The sequence below is a fragment of the Mirounga leonina genome, unplaced genomic scaffold, assembly GCF_011800145.1.
Source record: "Mirounga leonina isolate KUSES-001 unplaced genomic scaffold, KU_Mleo_1.0 Mir_170, whole genome shotgun sequence".
In the NCBI taxonomy this organism is placed as follows: Eukaryota; Metazoa; Chordata; class Mammalia; order Carnivora; family Phocidae; genus Mirounga; species Mirounga leonina.
In genome coordinates this window covers 4,262,215-4,282,705 of record NW_023270433.1, presented here as the reverse complement: position 1 = coordinate 4,282,705, position 20,491 = coordinate 4,262,215, and the positions used below count along the sequence as shown (strand labels likewise).

At 54.9% G+C, this 20,491-nt stretch overlaps 1 protein-coding gene across 1 annotated transcript in view; it reads left to right on the top strand.

Annotated features, from left to right (window-relative positions):
• Nucleotides 1–20,491, top strand: part of NTNG2 (netrin G2) — a 65,116-nt gene that overhangs the window by 10,622 nt on the left and 34,003 nt on the right. Inside the window, exon 4 of the mRNA XM_035016576.1 lies at nucleotides 19,728–20,371. Coding sequence (XP_034872467.1) covers nucleotides 19,728–20,371 — 644 coding nt within the window. The remainder of the gene's footprint in view (nucleotides 1–19,727; nucleotides 20,372–20,491) is intronic.

Here is a 20,491-nt window from a genome sequence, read left to right as displayed (position 1 = left end):
CCAGCGTACACATCCCTGCCTTCCCCAAGCTCGTCTTCCTCTTCCATCTCTACACTCTCCAGCCTTGGTTTTTAATATATTTTCATGTTTCTCCTGCGTTGCATGTATTATCATCAGCTGCCTCAAACCCCTGTGCGGGGAGGAAGGGGATGGACAGATGGACAGACAGACAGACAGGCAGACTACCCCCGCTGTGGATGAGAACTTGGGATCCGGGAAGGGGCAAATGCGAGCTGCAGTTATCCCGTCCCTCTGGGTTGTGAGACTTTGGCTAAGTCCCTGTGCTACAAGGCTCGATTTTCTCATCTGAACATTGGGATGGCAGCAACCACAGGCTCAGAGGAAGGCTGACGGATGAGATGAGACAAGCCTCAGAGAGCCCTCAGCTGGGTGCCTGGCACAGAATGAATGTTCCCAAAAAAGGGATTTTCTTTTTCCATCCCAGAACTTAGCTGGAGAGACAAAAGGAGTGACAGTAGAGCATAACAGACAGAAGATGATGCTGTTGACCAGGCAAGGAATGGGAGGTAGAGTCCGCGTGCACTGTGGAGTTCAGAGATGGGGGGCCCGGGTCGGAGGGATTCAGAAGTGACGGCTCGCTCAGAGGGAATGGCATGTACAAGGTCATGGGGTGGGGGATGCAGGGAACATGAGGGGGGAGCGCATGGATGCCAGGGAGGGGACAAGCCATGCGACCTCCTCCTCCCATGTAACCCCCCCGCCCCCCGTAAGCCTATGGGCGGGGTGTTTACTATACCATCAGGCAGATGAATAGAGAGACCAAGGCTTCCCTAGGTCCACTCAGGGGTGGAGCTGGGATTCACCCTTCTTCTGTCTGGCTCTTAATGTTGGGAGGAGGGGGTGTCAGGCCAAGGATGTGGTGGCAGGGAGGGGAGGAGGGGAACAGTGGGCAGGCAGAGGCCCAAGGGAGCCCCTGAGCCCAGGGGCCGGAACAGAGCATGGCAGGCTCAAAGGAGCGGGGCCCCTCGCCGCCCAGCGCTGGCCACCCCAGGACTGGGGCCCAAGCTGTAGAGTCCCATTCCCATCCCATGGCCCCCGTGGCCCAGGCTCCCCGGCCTCAGACCTGGCCAGGGTCCATCTGGCCCACGACGCGCGCGGGGCACCAAGTGCCGAGGAAACTAGGAAGTGGCAGATGATGCGGAAACTGGTTCTGCTCTGCTTCGCTTTGCAGGTTCTGATCTGTTTTTCTTCAGCAGCAGATTTGCTTAAATATATGAAAATGTGTTTCTAATTCCCTGAGCACACACCAACTGCTGGCGGGAGGGGGGAGGGCAGCGTGTGAGAGCAGAACGAGCACAGGAGGGGAGCCGGGCGGTACCAGGTTCTGGCAAAGTCTCCTTGCTGCTGGTACACCAGGTCAAGCCCCTTAGCCTCAGTTTCCCCCACTGTGCCAAGATGTGGTGTGCGTAGATTCCACCAGCGCTCCTGGAGGGATGGCCAAGTAGATTCTGGGAGTTTGGAGAAATCTAGGCTAGGGTTCAGCTTTGGTCACAGACAAACAAAATGGGGGATCCCAGCGCAGATAGAGGGGTTCTGAGCGCTGAGCACAGCGCTAGACATTTTTTTTTCAAGTTCAAACTCCTTTGTAGTATTGTAGTATTCTCACAAACGAAAATCAAAACAAAGAAAAATAAAGCTAAGCACTAAAAATATAACAGTACATCACATAATTTCCCTCTGGTTTTCTAAATTCTTTTTTTTAATTGAGATGTAATTAATGTATAACACTGTATTCGTTTTAGGTGTACAACATAACAATTTTATATATGTAGATACTACAAAATGATCAGCACAATAAACTTAGTTAACATCCATCACTGCACACGGCTAAAGGTTTTTTTTTTTCTTTTGATGAGGCCATTTTTAAAAGAATTTAAAACTCTTTTAAAATTGAGGTGAGGGCACCTGGGTGGCTCAGTCGTTAAGCGTCTGCCTTCAGCTCAGGTCATGATCCCGGGGTCCTGGGATCGAGTCCCACATCGGGCTCCCTGCTCGGCGGGAAGCCCGCTTCTCCCTCTCCCACTCCCCATGCTTGTGTTCCTGCTCTCGCTATCTCTCTGTCAAATAAATAAATAAAATCTTTAAAAATAAAAAAAATTAAAATAAAATAAAACTGAAGTGAAATTCACATGGCATGAAATGAACCATTAACATTTTTTATTGCAATAAAATATATAGACCATAAAATTTGCCTTTTTAACTGTTTTTAAGGATACAGTTTCATAGCATTTAGTACACTCAAATTGTTGTGTGACCACCGCTTCTATGTAGTTCTGAGACATTTTTAATTACCCCAAAAGGAAATCCCCGTCTCCATTAGCTCTCACTCCCCAGGCCCTGGGGACCACTAGTCAGCTTCCTGTCTCTATGGATTTGCCTATCCTCGACCCTTCTTGCAAATGGAATCATACGACATGTGACTTTTTGTGCCTGGCTTCTTTCACTTAGCAGTACGTTCTCGAGGTTTGTCATGTTGGGGCAGTTGTCAGTACTTCGTTCCATTTTTAAGGCTGAGTAAGATTCCGTTGTATGGATAGACCACATTTTATGCATTCGTGCACCAATTGATGGACATCAGGGTTGCTTTTACTTTGGGGCTGTTACGGATAATGCTGCTGTGTCCATTTGTGTACGCTTTTTGTGTGGATATTGCTCTGCGACATATACCTAGGAGTGGAATTGCTGGGTCGTATGGTAATTCCATATTTAAGTTTTTGAGGAACCGCCAAACTGTTGTTCACATCAGCCAGACCACTTTCCATTCCCCCCAGCACGGGACACGGTTCCAATTTCTCCACATCCTCACCAGCACTGCGTATTTCCCATTTTTGTTTTTTATTATTATGGCCAACCTAGTGCGTGTGAAGAGACATCTCATATGGTTCTGATTTGTCTTTCTCTAGTGACTAATGATGCTGGGCATCCTGGGCTTATCGACCACTTGTGTATCTTCTGCAGAGAAATATGTATTCATGTCTTTTGCCCATTTTTTTCACGGGGTTGTCTTTTTGTTGTTGATTTGTACATGTCCTTTATGTATGCTAGGTGCTAGATCCTTATCAGATATATGATTTGCAAATATTTCCCCCACTCGATGGTTAGTCTTTTCACTCTCTTGATTGTGTCCTTTAATGCACAACATTTTTTTTTATTTTAGTGAAATCTAATTGATCTATTTTTTTTCCTTTTGTTGCTCGTGCTGTGGATGTCATATCAGAGAAACCATTGCTAAATCCAAGGTCGTGAATGTTTACCCCCATGTGTTCTTCTAAGACTTTTGTAGTTTTTGCTCTCGTGTCTAGATCTTTGATCCATTTTGGTATATGGTGTACAATAAGCATCCGGCTTCCTTCTTTTGCACGAGGATAGCTAGTTCTCCCAGCACCATTTGTTGGCGAGACTCTTCTTTCTCCATTAAATGTTCTTGTCATCCTCGTGGACAATCCACTGACCGTCGATGGAGGGTTGACGTCTGGGCTCTCCATCTTTTCCCTGGAAACACTGAGCATCCCGTGCACAGTGTCTCCTTGGGCCCTCCCAAATACCCTACAGGGTAAAAACTACTTTCCCCATTTTACAGATGAGGAAGCTGGGCCCCAGGGCTAAGTGGAGAGTCTGGGCTAAGTAGAGATCACAGGCATTTAATGTGATGCCGTGGTGAAGCCTGAGGAGGGGGAGCCCAAATGCTCACGCCCTCTCTCTCCCTTTCTCTCCCCTCCCTCTTTTCCTCCTCCGTGTCTCCTTTTTCCTGACCTAGCTTTTAGGCTGAGATGTTAGCTTTGATGCTCAGAGGAGGGTAAGTGGGGAGGGGTGCCCAACCTGTGACTTCTCTCCGGTCTCGGAGTGTCTCCTCTCCAGCTCCCGCTGCTCCCCCTCCCCGACCTGCTCAGCAGGGCCCCGGAGCCTGGGTCTCATTTTGTCCCACCACAGACATGGGCTGCTAATTATCCTTCGTCTCAAGTAGGGAGTGCAGTTTGGAAGGGGTCTTAGAGATTAGAGGAAACTCAATACCTATGAAGTACCTCATGCCACCTATTCCCATGGGACTAATGGTTCAGGGGAAAGAGGGCTCCTTGGACCGGGCTGCTGGTGTCCCTCTGCCCCCGACCTGGGACCCTGAGCCCCCCACCCCCAGGCAGTCCTAGGGCTCCTGTGAACATGAGGGAAAACTGAGGCCCCACAGGATGGAGTGACTTCCTTGGGCCCCTAGGGAGGGACGGCAGACCCAAGAGTCTCGACTGTAGGTCCTGGGCTCTCCTGAAAGAGGGGACTGGAGCCCTGGGGACATGAGGCGTTCCACACCAGGTCTCTGTCTATGCATTCACGCCCGGGATTTGACCTCACATGATGGCATTTGGTGGGGGATGTGGGATGCCTGCCTGAAAGCCACCTGCCGCCAGTGGGGTGCCCGGGCTGCCCCTTCAGTGTAGATGTGACGTAAGGTTACAACATTTGCTTTCTGGCCCCCTTGGGTGAGCCCCTGGTGATGGGGCTGCGCTTGAGCTGGCTCTCCATGGCCCAGAGGGCGCCAAGGTCCCCATCCCAGCCTGCCCGCAAGCGGCAGTGCTCCAAGTTGTGGCGGCACCAGGAGAGGTGGACAGGAAGGGGCCCCAGGATCTCAAGGTGTGGCTGTGCAGGGGTCAACTCCTTTAGAGAAATGCAACCTATCTCTCCCTGCAGAAATTTTGCACGTCTGATCTGCCCTCCACAGCTAAACCTGGGGACACTCTAGAGCTGCTCCCCCCGCCCCATAAAGGGACTCAGCCCATCATCAACGATCTGGCATCCTTGTCCCCCAGCCATTTGCCCGGGGTGCTGTGGGACCATTTGGACCCCTCAGTGCCTCATTCCAGTTCCCTCCTTCTGCCGTGTCATTTGTCCACTTGACTCCAAGTGTCGACCAGGGAAATAAAAAGAAATGAAACACGACCAGGATATTTCCCCTCGGTCGTAACGGAGTCTGTTGGGCAAAGGTGAGAAGGAGGCCAGTGGGAGATGCCGCCTGTGCGTAACCCTCAAGCTCCCTCCTTCTGCTCCAGCCCACGTGGATGGTGGTGCCCTTTTGGGGTTCTTGGGGTGTCCCCTCCCTCTGGGAATCAAGAGACAGCCAAAGGCAGGTGACAGTAGAAGGAGAAACCAGCTGGCCAAAGGGCACACTGTCCCTGTCCCTGTCCCTGTCCCCGCTCCAGGCCATCTAAAACCCTCACTGACAGCTCTGGGGCAGGCACTGGGCTGGCTCTGGGCTCTCGGGGCCTGGACTCCCCACTGGACTGGCTTCCGGGAGCTGGGTGACCTCAAGGCAAGTCTCGAGTAGAGATTTCCTGCCTGCATGCTCACCCTCAGAACCCCATTGCCTCCCCTGGTTCTGTTTCTAGCCTTTGGGACTTTTAAACTTGGAGAGGGAGTCAGAGAGGGGAAGGGAGAGGGAGAGATAGGGAAAAAACCAGTAATGTCCCAGGCACCCAGGAGGACCCAGAGGGGACAAGCAAAGCCGGAGACCAACCCATACCTCAGCAGCAAAACCCCAGAGCAGGGGCTCCTGCCTTTGGGGATTCATGGTGCTCTTTCAGGAACAACACACACACACACACACACACACACACACACACACACACACACGGTTGCAAACACGTGGGGCTTCCCAGACCACCCTGAGTCCACCCATGGACCCCTATGGTCCCTCTGGGGGCCCTTACACTCAGGAAAATCAGTGTTTGTCTTCTTGTAACTGAATGGTCCTATTATCTGAGGATTTTCTTGATTTTACCTCTTTCTCCTCAGAGGACCAATAGCTTATATTTATTGAGCGCCTCCTGTATACCAAGCACTCGACCTAAACAAGCTCATTGAACCCTCACAGAAGACTTCTGGTAGATCCTATATTTATACCCTTGCATACAAGGAACCCGAGGTTCAGAGAGGTTAAGGCACTTTCCCAAAGTCACACAGCATTGAAATAGAGGAGCGTGGCACCTCTACCTTGGGCCACCTGGCCCCAGCACTTAGCTGCTAACCAAGCCGCTTACAGCTGATGTGAGGCACTCGGAGTAGCTTAGAAAGTGCCTGAAGGATTGAGTTGGTTGTCATCTGTGTGCGTGTGCACATGTACGGGCCTGTGGCCCCCTGCGTTGGGTGAGCATACTGTCCCTGTCAGCCTCTCCCCCGCCCAGCACACCCTGTCAACCCGAGGAAGGAGGGCTGGGGAGCAGTGAGTGATGGTGGCGGTTACCAGCTCCCCCCCTTTGAGACATGGCGGAGTCTGCTAATCCACTTATTTGATAATTCACTTATATCATGTCTATTTGGCAGCGGGGACGCTCCCACGCACCAGCTCTGGGGAAGGCGAGATGGCTTTGCCTGGAGGAAGCCGAGCAGTTTTTCTGGGGAAGGAGTGGGAAAAGAAATACACCCAACAATGGACAGTAATGGACCTAAAAATAGAGGGGGGAGGGAGCTGTGGGGAGGGGGAGCGTGGCGGCTGCCTTCCACCGGGCCTGTCTGCCTGGCACGGGCAGCCCGCCCCTTCCCACCCGGGTTCCCCAAATGTCTGGCAGCCTCTCAGCCTGGGGGACAGGCACAGAGAGGGGAGGGGTAGGAAGGAGGGGTGGGGGGGCCAGGTGCCACTCCCAGATGCAGAATTGTCCCACGGCAGGGTCCTCGGGACACTGGCCCCAACCTTGGCTGCACACTGGAACCTCCTGGGCAGCTGAACCGGCCTGAGAGCCGGGACCTACCCCGAGGGTGTGATGCAGCCGGTCCGGGGTGCCCCCAGACGAGGCTAACCTGAGAACCACTGTAAGCGGTACTTCCACATCGGAGAAGGGGGTTCCGACTTTGTGCCTGTCTCCTCCATCCGTCCTATCTCCTCACCCCTGGGCGACCTTCTGGAAGGCTCTGAACCCAGGTGGGCAGCTGGGAATCGGGGAGTGGAAAAGGCAGGGGCCAGGAGCTGTGCAGACTCGGGGGTCTGCCAGGGCCCCGGCTCTCAGCAGGCTGCAAGGTAGAAACTGCGTTCCCTGCCCCGCCGGCCACCACACCGTCTCTGGGGCGCGCCTGGGCACTGGGGCTCAGCCAAGCTCCCCAGGTGCTCCCGGGCCCAGCTGAGTGTGAGAACCACCATTGCAGCCTTTCCTAGGACTGCACTGGATCCCTTCCAGCCTGAAGTGTCTTGCCATCTTTTAAATTCAAAGGCCAGAGGGGAGAGAGTTTGTTCTCAGAACCGGTCCTCGTACCTGAGCCACAGGCATGCCGTCCTTGCTCCAGCCTTGGGTGTGTGTGGGGGGGGGCCGAGGGGTGCCAACTCTCCCCTCCGTGTCCCTCACCCTTTGTTCCCAGGTTCTTTTTTTTTTTTTTTGATTTTATTTATTTATTTGAGAGAGAGAATGAGATAGAGAGAGAGAGCATGAGAGGGGGGAGGGTCAGAGGGAGAAGCAGACTCCCCGCCGAGCAGGGAGCCCGATGCGGGACTCGATCCCAGGACTCCAGGATCATGACCTGAGCCGAAGGCAGTCGCTTAACCAACTGAGCCACCCAGGCGCCCCTGTTCCCAGGTTCTTAACCCATCTTCCTGGAGGAAGGCTGGCTGGCCAGAGTCAGGGCCTTCCAGCAGCTGCTAAATGTCAAGACGGCTGCTGGCTCCAGGCCGCCCCTTTGCCCTTATCCCCCACGCTCCCCACCAGGCCCCTGCCCTGCCAACTGCATTAACTCATCTCTCCCTGCATCTCTCCCTGTGCAAATTCTGCACAACCAGTCTGGCCTTCATTTGGCCTCGTTGCGTAGGGCACTCCTCTCACAGCCCAGTTAAATCCTCCTAAATCTGTCCATACCTCGCCCACCCATCTTGCCGGCCTGCCCTTCTGAAATCCCACCTCCCCGAGGAAGGCTTCCTGACCATCGCAGCCAGTTCCCATCCAGGCTTGTCATCTGGGCCATTTGTGGGGACCAAGCCATGGGTGGCTTTTCTGGGGTCACCGCAGAGGGCTCAATGCTCTCGTAAGGGGTCAAAGTGCCCGGGTGACCGGAAGTGTGACCTTAAGTTAGTGCCTGGCCTCTGGGGGCCTCAGGTCCCTCCTCACCTGTGGGGGTGATGGTGATAGCGGGGCTCATGTCATAGAATCGGTGCCCTTCTTTGGATCAACTGTACCAGGCTCCCGAACCTGGCCGGGCATCTGAGTCCCTGCAGCCAGGTTTGGTTGGTTGGCTGGTTTGCTTTCAATCCGGAGCAGAATCTCTGGCCTTAGGGCCGGGGAATATTTGCATACCCTCCCCTTCCAGGAATTCTGATGAGCAGCCAGGTCTGATGCTGCTTCCCCACAACTACTTTGCACACAGAGGACCTTCAGAAACAGTGGATGAAGAAGTGAATAAGTAGATGAATGAAACCTTGCGGGCTCAGCCCTGCCACTCCCACCCCCACCAAAGGATTCCTGCAGAGTGGTGCACCTGTCCAGGGGTATGCCCAGCTGTGTCCAGGTGGAGAAGGCCCAGGAGTCCTTCCTCTCTCCTCTGCCCCACCACTTCTTAACTCCTTGGAGACCAGAAGGGAGAAACCCTTGACCATCTCGGCTTGTGGCTGTTGGCACAGACCGTCGCCATGCGTCCCCATCCGTCTGGGTGCTGTGTGCACTCCCAAGGCTTCCTACCGAGTTTGGGGGACCCAGACAGGGGACCTGCCGAGGAGGGGGAGTCACTCTGCAAACCTTAATTAAGCTCCTTGCAGGTACCCAGCTCCACCTTTGGGGAGCACACATTAACCCCAGAAGTTGCTAAGGAAAACTGACTGAGTGCTCATCTCTGGGGCGGGAGGGTGAGGTGGCAGTGGTCAGGAACAGATGGCCAAGCAGACATTGCATGAGGTGGGTGGAGGGGAGGAGCTCCAGATGGGGGCTGCCCCATCCTGAAAGCCCCAGGCAGGGCAGGGGCATCAAGAGAGGAAGCAGACTCGAGACATCTAACAAGGCAGGAAAATGACTTCAATGGGATCATAAAATAGTTTGTAAAGACATCTATGGTGTGAAAATCCCTTCCATTGCCCCTAAACCAGGGAATGCTGATATAAGGAGAGGCAGGATAGCATGCTAGGCTGCCCACCGAGCACCTAATTTGCAGCTTCTAACCCCAGTTCTGCCTTTTGCTCACCAAAGTGACGTTGGCCGCGTTGCCTAACTATCCTTGCCCCCGTTCATCATCGGAAAAACAAGATTCGGAGTTGTGCCTTAGCTCACAGGATTGTCATGGATAGAGAAAATGATATTTAGCAGGAAAAATCAGGATCTCAATGCCTGGTGCCAATAAAAATACTCAATGTGGAAGTTGAAGAAAGAAAAATAGAAACAAGGCAGGGAGGGGCATGGGCAGGTGGGGGGCAGTTTGGGTTTGGACTTTATCTCTCAGAAGGGGCAGCCTCTGGGGCTCAGCAGGGGAGCTGAAAGTGCAGGTGTTACTGGTGGTTTATAAAGAGCACCTAGTGGGGGGTGGGGGACGGGCAGGGCAAAGGTTAGGGGAGGGGCTGCAGGATCAGGCTTCAACCTCACTCCTCTTGGACCCTCCCCTTTCAATGGGTGCTCTGCCCTCCCCCCAGCCCCGGACCTCTTTAGGGACCACCATGGCCCCACTGTTCTGCTCTTCAGCAGGGATGCCTAGGGCTGCTGAGAGGAGGAGGGGGCCACTGGACGCCCTGCCCTCCACCCGCACCCCAGCATTTAAATCCTCTATGCCAATTTTTTTTTCCTCCGTGATAAAATATTCATGTCAGCAGAGCAGGCCCTCTTTGGGAAGGCTGCATGTGTCTAGCTTAGGCTTTGCACAAGCTTTTAAAGAGCAGAACGTTTTTCCTACTCTCTAAGCATTTTCTGAGTCCTGAATCAATAATGCACTTTACTGGGCTTCTCTGGATGCAGCTTTTCTTCCTCCCTGCACCCTGCCCCCACCCTGCCCAGTCTCTCTCTCTCTCTCCCCCTTTCTCTCTCTCCTTCTTTCTTTCGTTCTCCCATCCCCCTTCTTTACTTTTCTTTATTTTTTTTTTAAAGATTTTATTTATTTATTTGACGGAGAGAGACACAGTGAGAGAGGGAACACAAGCAGGGGGAGTGGGAGAGGGAGAAGCAGGCTTCCCGCAGAGCAGGGAGCCCGATGTGGGACTCGATCCCAGGACCCTGGGACCATGACCTGAAGGCAGTCCCTTAACCAACTGAGCCACCCAGGCGCCCTACTTTTCTTTACTTTTTAAAGAGGTATTAAATGCAAGTGTCGGGCTGTTTGGGTGGCGGGCCGCGGGTGGGGAGTGGGGTACGCCGGAGGGGAGAGCAGAGAGCAGCCCGGCAGTTGCCAGGCAGGCAGTCCTAGGCTGAACAGGTTTCATCTGTGCGCAGGAGGGGGCGAGGAGGAGCGGCTGAGCCTTCCGCTGGCCCTGGTGGGGAAAGGTTTGAGCTCCTGACATGGGGGAGGAGGAGAGCTTGGGCGAATCTGGCTTCTCTCAGTTCTTTTTCAAATCAATTAGAAAATGTTTACAGCAAAACCAGAGGAAACAGGACCAACACGTAAAAGAAAGGGGGCCTGGAGCAAAGAAAATACGTGGAGCGTGAGCCAAAATATATTGCCAAACTTTCTAGGGAGAGAGCAGTCTAGTTTGGCCTTTCCGTTTATGGTAATGAGTTCCCTGTCACTGGGGTGTGCAAATGGCCCAGGGGAGCCATTCCTTGTCTGAGACAGACGCCTACGTGTGTCTGGTCAGTTATGTGCTGCCAGGTGAGGGGCTGGGGTGCAGAAGTCTCCCTTGGGGGGTGGGCCACACAGACCAGCCCAGGCTCTCTTCAGCTGGGATAGAACTTCCCACTTCAAACATTCCTAGAATTCTGGCTGTGGGAAGAATCCACACATGCCCAGGGCAAAACAGAATGTATCGTTTTTTCTAATGTTTTTTTAAACAGTGCAGCCGTTCCCCCCCACCCCCATGGTTTCAGTTACCCACAGTCAGCGGAGGTCTGGAAGTAGATGATCCTCCTGGCATGTCGTGAGAAGGTCAATAGCAGCCTACGGCTTCGCCCCATGCCCATGTCACGCCCTCACTCCATCCCAACACATGGGCATTTTACTATCTCACGTCACACGAGGGGTGAGTGTAGCACAGGAAGGTAGGTGGAGAGAGGGAGACCACGTTCACGGCACTTCCGTTACAGTATTTGGCTATGATAGTTCTATTTTATGAGTCATCATCGTTAACTTCTTACGGTGCCTAATTTATCAATTAAACTTTATCATAGGTATGTACATATAGGAAAAAAACGGTATATATAGGACTTGGTTTCAGGCATCCCCTGGGGGCGTTGGAAAGTATCCCTTGTGCATAAAGTGGGGAGACTACTATAAAATGTTAAGTTCCTGTAGAGACGAACTCTTGCGTAGCCAACCAGAGCTCTGCCAAGACGCCGCCCATCCCCTCTGGCTGTTCAGCTGAGGGAGGAAACTGGCCCTTCTGGGTCTGCGATCCTGGAGGGCAGCGTTTGGCATTTGCAGCCCTGCCCCTCTGACCGTGGCTTCCCAGCTGATCCTCTCCTGGACAGTCCTCCAGGGCAGCCTGACAGCCTCGGGTTGGCAGAAAGTTTTACTGGCTGTGTCTGGAGGGGAAGCCAGAGGTGGGGTACAGGACTGCGGAGCTGGCATCCCTGCTGGAGGCTGCTCCCACATCTCTCAGGAGTCAGTTAACCACACAGTCCTGGCTGGGTGGTGCTGGGCAGATCGCTTACCCTCTCTGAGCCGCACCAGGGCAGGAAGATTGAGTGAGGCCAGCGAGAAAGTGCCCCTTGCGAACACTCTCAGGGGATCCAGTTGCTGGGGGTGGGAATGTTTAGCAAATTCCACTTCGTGCAAACAGTCATTGAAGGTATGGGGCAAGGGTGGGCAAGACCTGGTCCCTGCTGGCCTAGAGTCCAGCCCCAGTCACGGAAGGTTCTGGAAGGAGGTAAATTGTGGGCAGGGTTGAAGTGAAAGGCCTCCCTTTCCTCCCAAACAATTTGGGGAACTGGGGCAGTGGAGAGGTGCTCTGGGCAGCTGAAGACCCGAAGCCAGGACAGGGTCGAAGGGTCTGAGGTGGACTTTTGCCCAGGAGATGCCCACTGTGGCTGGTTCAGAGTCAAGGTCTGGGGGTGAGCCGGTGGGGAGTGGTGGCTCTTGCTGTGGCCTCCGGATGCTCATTGTCAGAATGGATGAGTCCAGGGAAGGTCCCTTGTCCAGGCCCCTGGCCTTACCTATAAGTAGTGGCTGGGCTGGGAAGAAACAGCTCTAACAAAAAACCAAAACAACAACAACAACAACAACAACAACAACAACAACAAAAAACCCACCCCAACACGAGAAGCCTCCCTGGCCAGCTGCAGCTTCAGCCCTGAAATGCCATTGCAGGGGGGTTGGTTTCCACTGATTCACGAGCAGGGACGGATGACCTTGCTGCGGTCCAGGCTTCAGCTCAAACAGAAACCCGAAAGGGAAAGGGAGAGTAGCTTGCAGGTGGAGGGAGTTAAAGAGGGGACAGCAACAGGGACAGGGGTCAGTGGAATCACCGGAGGAGAGGACAGGGAGGGAGGGGGACGGGGGGGAGTCGTAGGGGGGTGGTGGGATGGTTAGAGACCGGCAGGGCAGCTAGAATTAAAATCTGTTCCCAACAGAATCTCGTTTCTGCTTTGTTAATAATTTATGCCCGTTGCAACTTCTCTTACCAATAAATAGGAAATAATTTGTTAGGGAGAATTCCCCTGACACCCCGGCTTTCTCCCTGGAGTAGAGTTGGGGATGCCAAATGGTGTGGGGGACTGAGGAACGTGGACCTGGGGAGGTCAGTGTCAGAGCTCAATCATTTCATGAATGGGGAAACTAAGGCACAGATAGGGCAAGGCCCCACCCAAGGTCATACATGGGGTTAAGAACAGTCTCCTAAATCCCAGCTCCGTGGGTCAGGGAAGTTATTATTGACTTACACACCTGCCCCAGGTGTGTAAGAGTTTCCCCCAGAGTTCTAGAAGCATCATGCAAGGTGGAGGGTGGGGCTAGCTCAGCTGCCCATTGGCTTCCCCCACATTTGCTCCTCCCTAAGTGCTGTTCTGCAAGAGGGAGCTGGTGTTGCCTGGCCTGACCCTCGGAACCCCCTGCCCCACGTCCCTCCCTCTTGGCGCCCCTCACCACCCCTCCCTAGGGCTCCCCTTGGCCTCCTGCTACAGGCAGATGCCTCCAGCCGCGCTGAGGTTGATGGGTTGAGCATGAGACAGTTCAGTTGGCAACTCAGCAGACAGGTTCAAAAAAATCTGTCAGCTGCTAAACTGTTCCCTGGGCCTGCCCACACGCCTGGGTGGAAGAGCGATGGGCTGTCTGCCTCCCGGTGGAACCTGAATCTCGAGGGAGCGGCCCAGGTCTGGGGGCGGCGGTGTCCTTCCCTTTTGGGTGAAGGGCACAGTTTCCTGACTTGTCTCCGAGCCCAACTCCCTTGGCTTCTTGTCCCACCTCGGCCACTGGGAAGCAGCCTGACCTTGAGACATTGCTCAGCCTTTCCTCATTTATAGAGTGTAAGTTGAAAGACCCCATCTTCCAGGCCAGGGCACGTGCAGGGTGTGGACCTTGCTGCGGGCTCGAACCGCGGGGCTGGTGACAGCCCAGATGCTGTCCCTCCATCCATCATTGGTGAGCTGGGGCTGCACAAGGTGCTTGCCATGCGGCACCTGCTGTAATCCTCAGGAAGGCCCCGAGGAGTCAGGCTGCTCACCCCTCGCTGGATTCCATCCTCTCCACCAAGTTTCCCAAGGATCCCCGAGGAGTGCCAGGGCCTTGGCTGCCGTGAGGAAGGAGGAGGATGAGGCCGCTGCCCTCATGGCGCTTCCCCTCCAGTGGAGAAGTTGAGACTCAACCTGGGGAAGTGGAGAGACTCGTGTGTGGCTGGGGCGGAGCCTGGGGGAAGGGCTGTCCCCACTCGTCCAGCTACAGATCACAGAGCCCTTCCCACGGTGTTCTGGCCATATTCCCAAACCCCGCCCCATCGGAGTCCAGCGACTGAAATCTCATCTCTACACAGATTAGAATGCAAGGCTGGTTGGCACGGGCTGTTTTTTCCTCTTCTCGAGACTTGGTTATGGCTCCGGGGGCTGCCCCTGCACAGGGTCCTTGGTAGGGGCCCAGAGGTCCGAACAACCTGCCTTCCCCTGGGCTCGGTTTCCTGCGTCCCTGCTAAGAGTCGACTTTCCCACTCGATTATATTTTTTGCCTGAAGCTTGTCTACACTGTTTACAGCCTGGCCTCTGACTCCCAGCTGTACCCTTTGCACAGAAAATAACATAAGAACAAAAGCATTCAAGAGACCATTGAAAGGCTTGAAATTCGTGGTACGAAATGGTTTCTCCATAGAATAGTTCTTTCCAGGCGACTCCTGCTCAGTGTCTCTGTGGGTCTGTCTGTTCCCACCCCATTCTCTGGTGCTCTTGTCCTAGCTGTCTGCCTTCCCCTTGCCCTGCACCCCTGCCTTCACCCCTCCCCATCAGCCCCACAACCTAATCTTTCAGGTGACTTGCCTTGGTGTGTGTGCAGAGATAGGAGAGGCACAGACAGGACGGGCTCGGTTTCCCCAAGATTTCCTAGGCTCGGCCCCTCTGTGTTCAGAGGAAGTGACGTGGGGGGCTGGCATGTACTCGGTTTCTCGGTCTGTAGCACTGGGCACCCCGGGGTTGCTGGGAGGATGCCATTCGGAATGGGTGCGAAGTGCCCAGCCCAGCCCTGGCACACGGTTCACACGCAATGAATGGCATGATCATTATGCACGTCTGAGCCCGCAGTCCCCAAGGCGGTCCGTGTCTTATGTGAAGTTCTGGTTTTACCGTTAATGAGCTGGTTGGCCTCAGCCTTCCTTCTTCCCATCGAAGGTTGCTGGAAGAGCCCCTGAGCTAGTGTATTTGAAGCTGCTGTTTAATAATTACTGCTACCATTTGGAGATGTTTTCTAGGTATTTCGTACACATTATTTCACATGATGTTGGATGAGAGACTACATATTCAGAGAGGTAAAGCAACATTCTCGAGGTCACACAGCCTCAAGGGATAGAGCTGAGATTAAACCCAGGACTTTCAGACCCCAAAGCCGGTTTCCTAACTGGGGAGACAGGACCCCACGAATCCCCAGAGTTTGCATGGAAAATGCTGTGTGTTACATTTTTCTTTGGAGAAAGTTTCAAACCTTTTAATCAGGGGTATGATTTTTATTTATTTACTTTTTGGGGAATATTCATGAAATGTCTAAAAAGTAATTACTGCTTTCGATGATAATATCAAATGTTGGCTTCGGTATCATCCTAAAAAGTTAAAGGTGGCTGTCCTGAAACTCCAACTTTCTGGTTTTAGGCCAGGTATTAGGCACCAGGTATTGTTTGGATTGTGTTTGAGTATTAGTCTGATCTCATAGAGACGGGTGGAAATGGCCAGGTATTAGGCACCAGGTATTGTTTGGATTGTGTTTGAGTATTAGTCTGATCTCATAGAGACGGGTGGAAATGTGCAGACCAAGAAGGCGGGCAGACGCCGGCCCTCCAGCCCGGCCCCTCCCTCACACCTGCCGTCATGAGCTGTCAGATTGAGGCACAGCACTGGGGGAGGGGGACGTGGGGTAAAATGGGCTCCCAACCCCAGGCTCCTCCTCGGGAACCTTCGCCAGGGGAGAACAGAAGGAAAGCGAGGGCGAGAGCAAATGGTGTTTGGGAAGGACCGCTGGTTCAGCGTGGACAGCGCCTTCAACAGGAGACACACCCCACACCCCCGAAATGGTTAAATGGAATTCCAAGATCTTGGGGCGGGAGGGCGGTGGAAGGGAGGAAGAGAAATAGGAGCGAGAGGAAGAGAATTGTGCTGGCGATGCCTTGGGATTTATTTATCGTGCTCGCTGTTGATTAAGCCCGCTCAGCAGCAGGCGCGGGGCTGGTAAATACACAGGCTGATTCATTAGTTTCTGACCATCTGCTTCCCGGGCCAGGGGGGCGGGGGGGGCCAGTGGGCCCTGCAGGTTATGGCAGCGTGGTTTCGGCAGCCGGGCTGGAGCCCCCGTCCCCTGACAGAGCTGGCCATGTCAGTCTTGGTGGTGACAGACAGGCCAGCACAGTTGTGCAGGATCCCTCGTCCTGTGGTGGGGACCACCAAGAGGCTAGGCAGGGTGAGGGAAGGTAGGGCAGGGGAATGAAGAAGGACCGGGGAAAGGTGAGGTGTGGGTGATTCACAAAAGTCAGGGGTTGGCAGGAATAATATCAGCATTCAACATGAGATTTATTAATAGTAATCCAATTGTCATTATATTAATAACTAATTAATATGATGACAGTCATAACTATAATTTGGTGAGTGGCTACTGAGGTCCAGGCCCTATACAGAGGTTTTACCACATTGTCCCAGATAAGCACACTGATGTCACATGACGGATGACAAAGGAACTGGGTTTAAATGTTGAGTCAGGCAAGGAGGGCTTCCTGGAGGAGGTGCATGGGGGAGGGCTCTGAAAATGCTGAGGAGAGAGAGTGGCTGCAGGAACACAAGCTCAGAGGTGAGAGAGGATGAGGCAGCCAGGGAAAAGGCACAGCCTTCGGTGCTGGATTGATAGGAGTTATCCAGGTGGGCAAAGAAGCATGTTGTCTAGTACCCGTGTCTTCGGAACCAGGCTGGAGGAGGAACGCTCCAGACAGAGCTTCTGGGGAAATCATCAAAAACTTGCAATTCAGTCCTGCCCCTCTGAACCCGTCCTCCTACCCTGACCTTCCCCTCGCCCCCAGCTTTGGGATGAGGCATGTATTCGTTTGCTAGGGCCCAGGTGGCATAAACAACAGAAATCTATTTGTTCATGGCTCTGGAGGCTAGAAGTCTAAGATCCAAGTTTGCTTGACCCTTGAAGACCAAGGTGAGTCTGGTTTCCTCTGAGGCCCCCTCCCCGGGGCTGGCAGATGGCCGCCCTCCTCCTGCTTCTTCACAATGGTTTCCCGCTGGGTGCACTCGCCTCTGGTGTCTCTCTGTGGATCCAGATTTCCTCTCTTTACAAGGACCCCAGTCATGTTGGGTCAGGCCCCACCCTGAGGGCCTCATTTTAACTTAATCGCCCTTTAAAGGCCCTCTCTCCAACCAGTCACATTCCCACATCCTGAGGTTTAGGGCTTCAACATACGAATTTTGAGGGAGACACAATTTAGTCCCTAACAAGGTGCTGGGGGATTGGAAGGGGACCTGGGGGGTGAGAAGGGGGAGATTGCTGGGTGGTGGGTGGGGATGCCAGCCTAGGGGCAAACTGTGTCCTCCTGCCCCCAGTGTCCCTGTGTGAGCTCTCGCACATTTCCATCCCAAATGGCATGACCATGACTGGAGCTGATTCCGCCTCTGGACTGAGTGCCCTTTGGGGCTGTCGGCAGAGGGACTGGGGCAGACGCTGTCCCCCACCCCACGGGCAGGCTTGCTTCCTCTAATCACCAGGCCTGGCCTCTGCAGGCCATTGAGCCATCCCCAGGGGCCTCTCAGGCCCTTCCCATTCGGGGTGATGGCACAGGGTCACTCCGCTGGAGCTGGAGGAAGCTGGGACCCACAAGCTGAGTCAGACCCTCTCCCTGCCACGTTGCATGTGAGGACACTAGAGTTTCAGGACAGCCCCGAGGTTGTCCGGGACAGGAACAGGTTCATCCTCAAACACCACCCACTGTCAAGGAGGCCTGGGCCAGTCCTGCCTAGTCCCGGGCCTCCAGCAGTTTCCCCATCTGCTGAACGAGGGGTTGGACTCAGCGGTCAACCCCTCCCAACCCGAGGTTTGCGGGTCCTGAGAATCAGCAGGCCTGGGCCAGGTTTGGTGGGGGGTGGCACCATAGGGGACCAAGGACAGAGCTATTTTGGTCGAGGAGGGCTTTGTGGAACCTGCCTCAGTAAAACCCTGGGCCAGCCTGCGCACCGAGGACCCCTGGGCAGGCTGGGAACGTGTCCTTCACAAAGGGTATCAGCCACCACGGCCGGAGGCCACCATGGTAATGCCCGCGGGGGCATCAGCTCAGCCGCCCAGGAGGCAACGCGCCCACTCCCCTGTGGGAGCAGAGTGGCTCATTCTGGAGTGAGAGACTTTAACTCAGATCCAAGCTGTTTTGTCTCTGAGCAAACCAGAGACCTGAAATATTCATCACAAAGGGATGTGAGTGGTCTGGGCGCTGTGATTCTTCGTGACAGCTTTTTTTTTTTTTTTAGTAGACTATGTTTTAGAGCAGTTTTAGGCTTACAGAAAATTGAGCCCACAGGGGCGGGAGTTCCCAATGCTGCCTTGCCTCCCCATGAACACTTCCCTCTGCTATTCACATTTGCACTGGCTTGGTACATGTGTTACAGCTGATGAGCAACATCGATAGTCACTGTGAACCAGAGCCCAGAGTTACATCAGGGGTCCCTCTCAGTGTTGTCAGCTCGGTGGGTTTGGACCAAAGCACAGCGTCCTGCCTCCACCATAACCGTGTCACACAGAATCGCTTCATTGCCCTAGAATTCCCGTGCTCCAACCCGGGCAACCAGGCACTGGTGACATTTCCAGGCCTCCGGGTGAGTTCATGCAGTGGACAGACACGGGGAATGGATCTGAACCGCCATGGAGGGGAGCCACGGTGGGTGCCCGCTGGGCCTGGGAGTGGGCTGCCAGCCTTCTTGGGGCAGGGTGGGGGGAGAGAGTGCGAGTGGGGGCTGTGCTCTGCCTTCTGCAGCCAGCATCCCCCACTGAGCCCGCCAGGCCTGTGCCAAGGCCCTGGAACGACTCGCCACAACGATGCACCCCCGTGAGAGGAGGCCGTAGACACTCAGCATCCTCCCAGCGCGCCCAGACTACGCGTGAGGTGGGCACACGGGCCATGGGGCAGAGGCGGGCGTGACTGCCGTGCTCTGCAGCAGAGGCCGAGGCGTGGCTCCCCGCGCTTGGTGGGTGCCTTGGGCCAGGGCCCCCACCTTCCCGAGCCCGGGTTCCTCCATCCGGAGCGCGGAGCTAATACTCGCATTCTGTGATCGGGAGAAGTGACACGAGGAGGTCTGTAACTGATAGACATCGCGGGCAGAGACTCCGACTTCCTCTCCCACCTCATTCCTGTTGCTATAATGCTATTGGTTTAAAGGGTCAGAAAGGCGTCTTGGTGTAGGAGATGTTTAAAGAGTTAAGAATGTGAGTAGGAATTTTCAAGGCAGACAGAGAGTGGAAGGGCACATGGAGGAGGGGGAATATGGTCTGCGAAGGCTCAGAGGCGCAGACAAGCTGGGTGTGGAGGGCAGGAGTGCTCTGTGGGCCGGGCCCCAGGAGAACAGTGGCTGGAGGTATGGTGGAAGGAGAGTACTAAAGAGTCGCATTAAAGAGGCGGGACTTTACCTGCAGGCCACGAGGAACCATGGGGGCCTTGGGAGCAGGTGACTAACACCCGCCCTTCTTGATTGTCTGTATTTGGAGTAGGGGCAAGTGTGCGTTTTCTTGGGAAGCCATAGACTTGCATGCCTCTATGTGCTTTGGGGAAATGGGTACAAATCAGCAGCCCAGCGGAGGTTCCCGGTGCCCAGGCCCCAGAGCACGGGCTCCGCCACTTCCGGGCAGGTGCCCAGGCGGGCGCGCAGTCGGGGCGGGCCGGGCGGAGTCTCCCGGGCCCCGCCCCGGCCCCGCCCCCCAGCTGACCGCGCCCACCCTTCCCTCTCCTCCTCCCGCAGGAGAACCCCTACCTGTGCAGCAACGAGTGTGACGCCTCCAACCCGGACCTGGCCCACCCGCCCCGGCTCATGTTCGACAAGGAGGAGGAGGGCCTGGCCACGTACTGGCAGAGCGTCACGTGGAGCCGCTACCCGAGCCCCCTGGAAGCCAACATCACCCTCTCGTGGAACAAGAGCGTGGAGCTGACGGACGACGTGGTGGTGACCTTCGAGTACGGCCGGCCCACGGTCATGGTCCTGGAGAAGTCCCTGGACAACGGGCGCACGTGGCAGCCCTACCAGTTCTACGCGGAGGACTGCATGGAGGCCTTCGGCATGGTGGCGCGGCGCGCCCGCGACCTGTCGTCCTCGGGCGCCCACCGCGTGCTGTGCACCGAGGAGTACTCGCGCTGGGCCGGCTCTCAGAAGGAGAAGCACGTGCGCTTCGAGGTGCGGGACCGCCTGGCCATCTTCGCTGGCCCCGACCTGCGCAACATGGGCAACCTCTACACGCGGCTGGAGAGCGCCAAGGGCCTCAAGGAGTTCTTCACCCTCACGGACCTGCGCATGCGGCTGCTGCGCCCCGCGCTGGGGGGCACCTACGTGCAGCGGGAGAACCTCTACAAGTACTTCTATGCCATCTCCAACATCGAGGTCATTGGCAGGTAAGGCCTGCTGGGGGGCACCGGGACGTCACCTGGGTCCTGGGATGTCGCCTGGGTCCCGGGATATTACCTGGTACTCAGGATGTTACCTGGTTCCCGGGATGTCACCTGGTTCCTGGG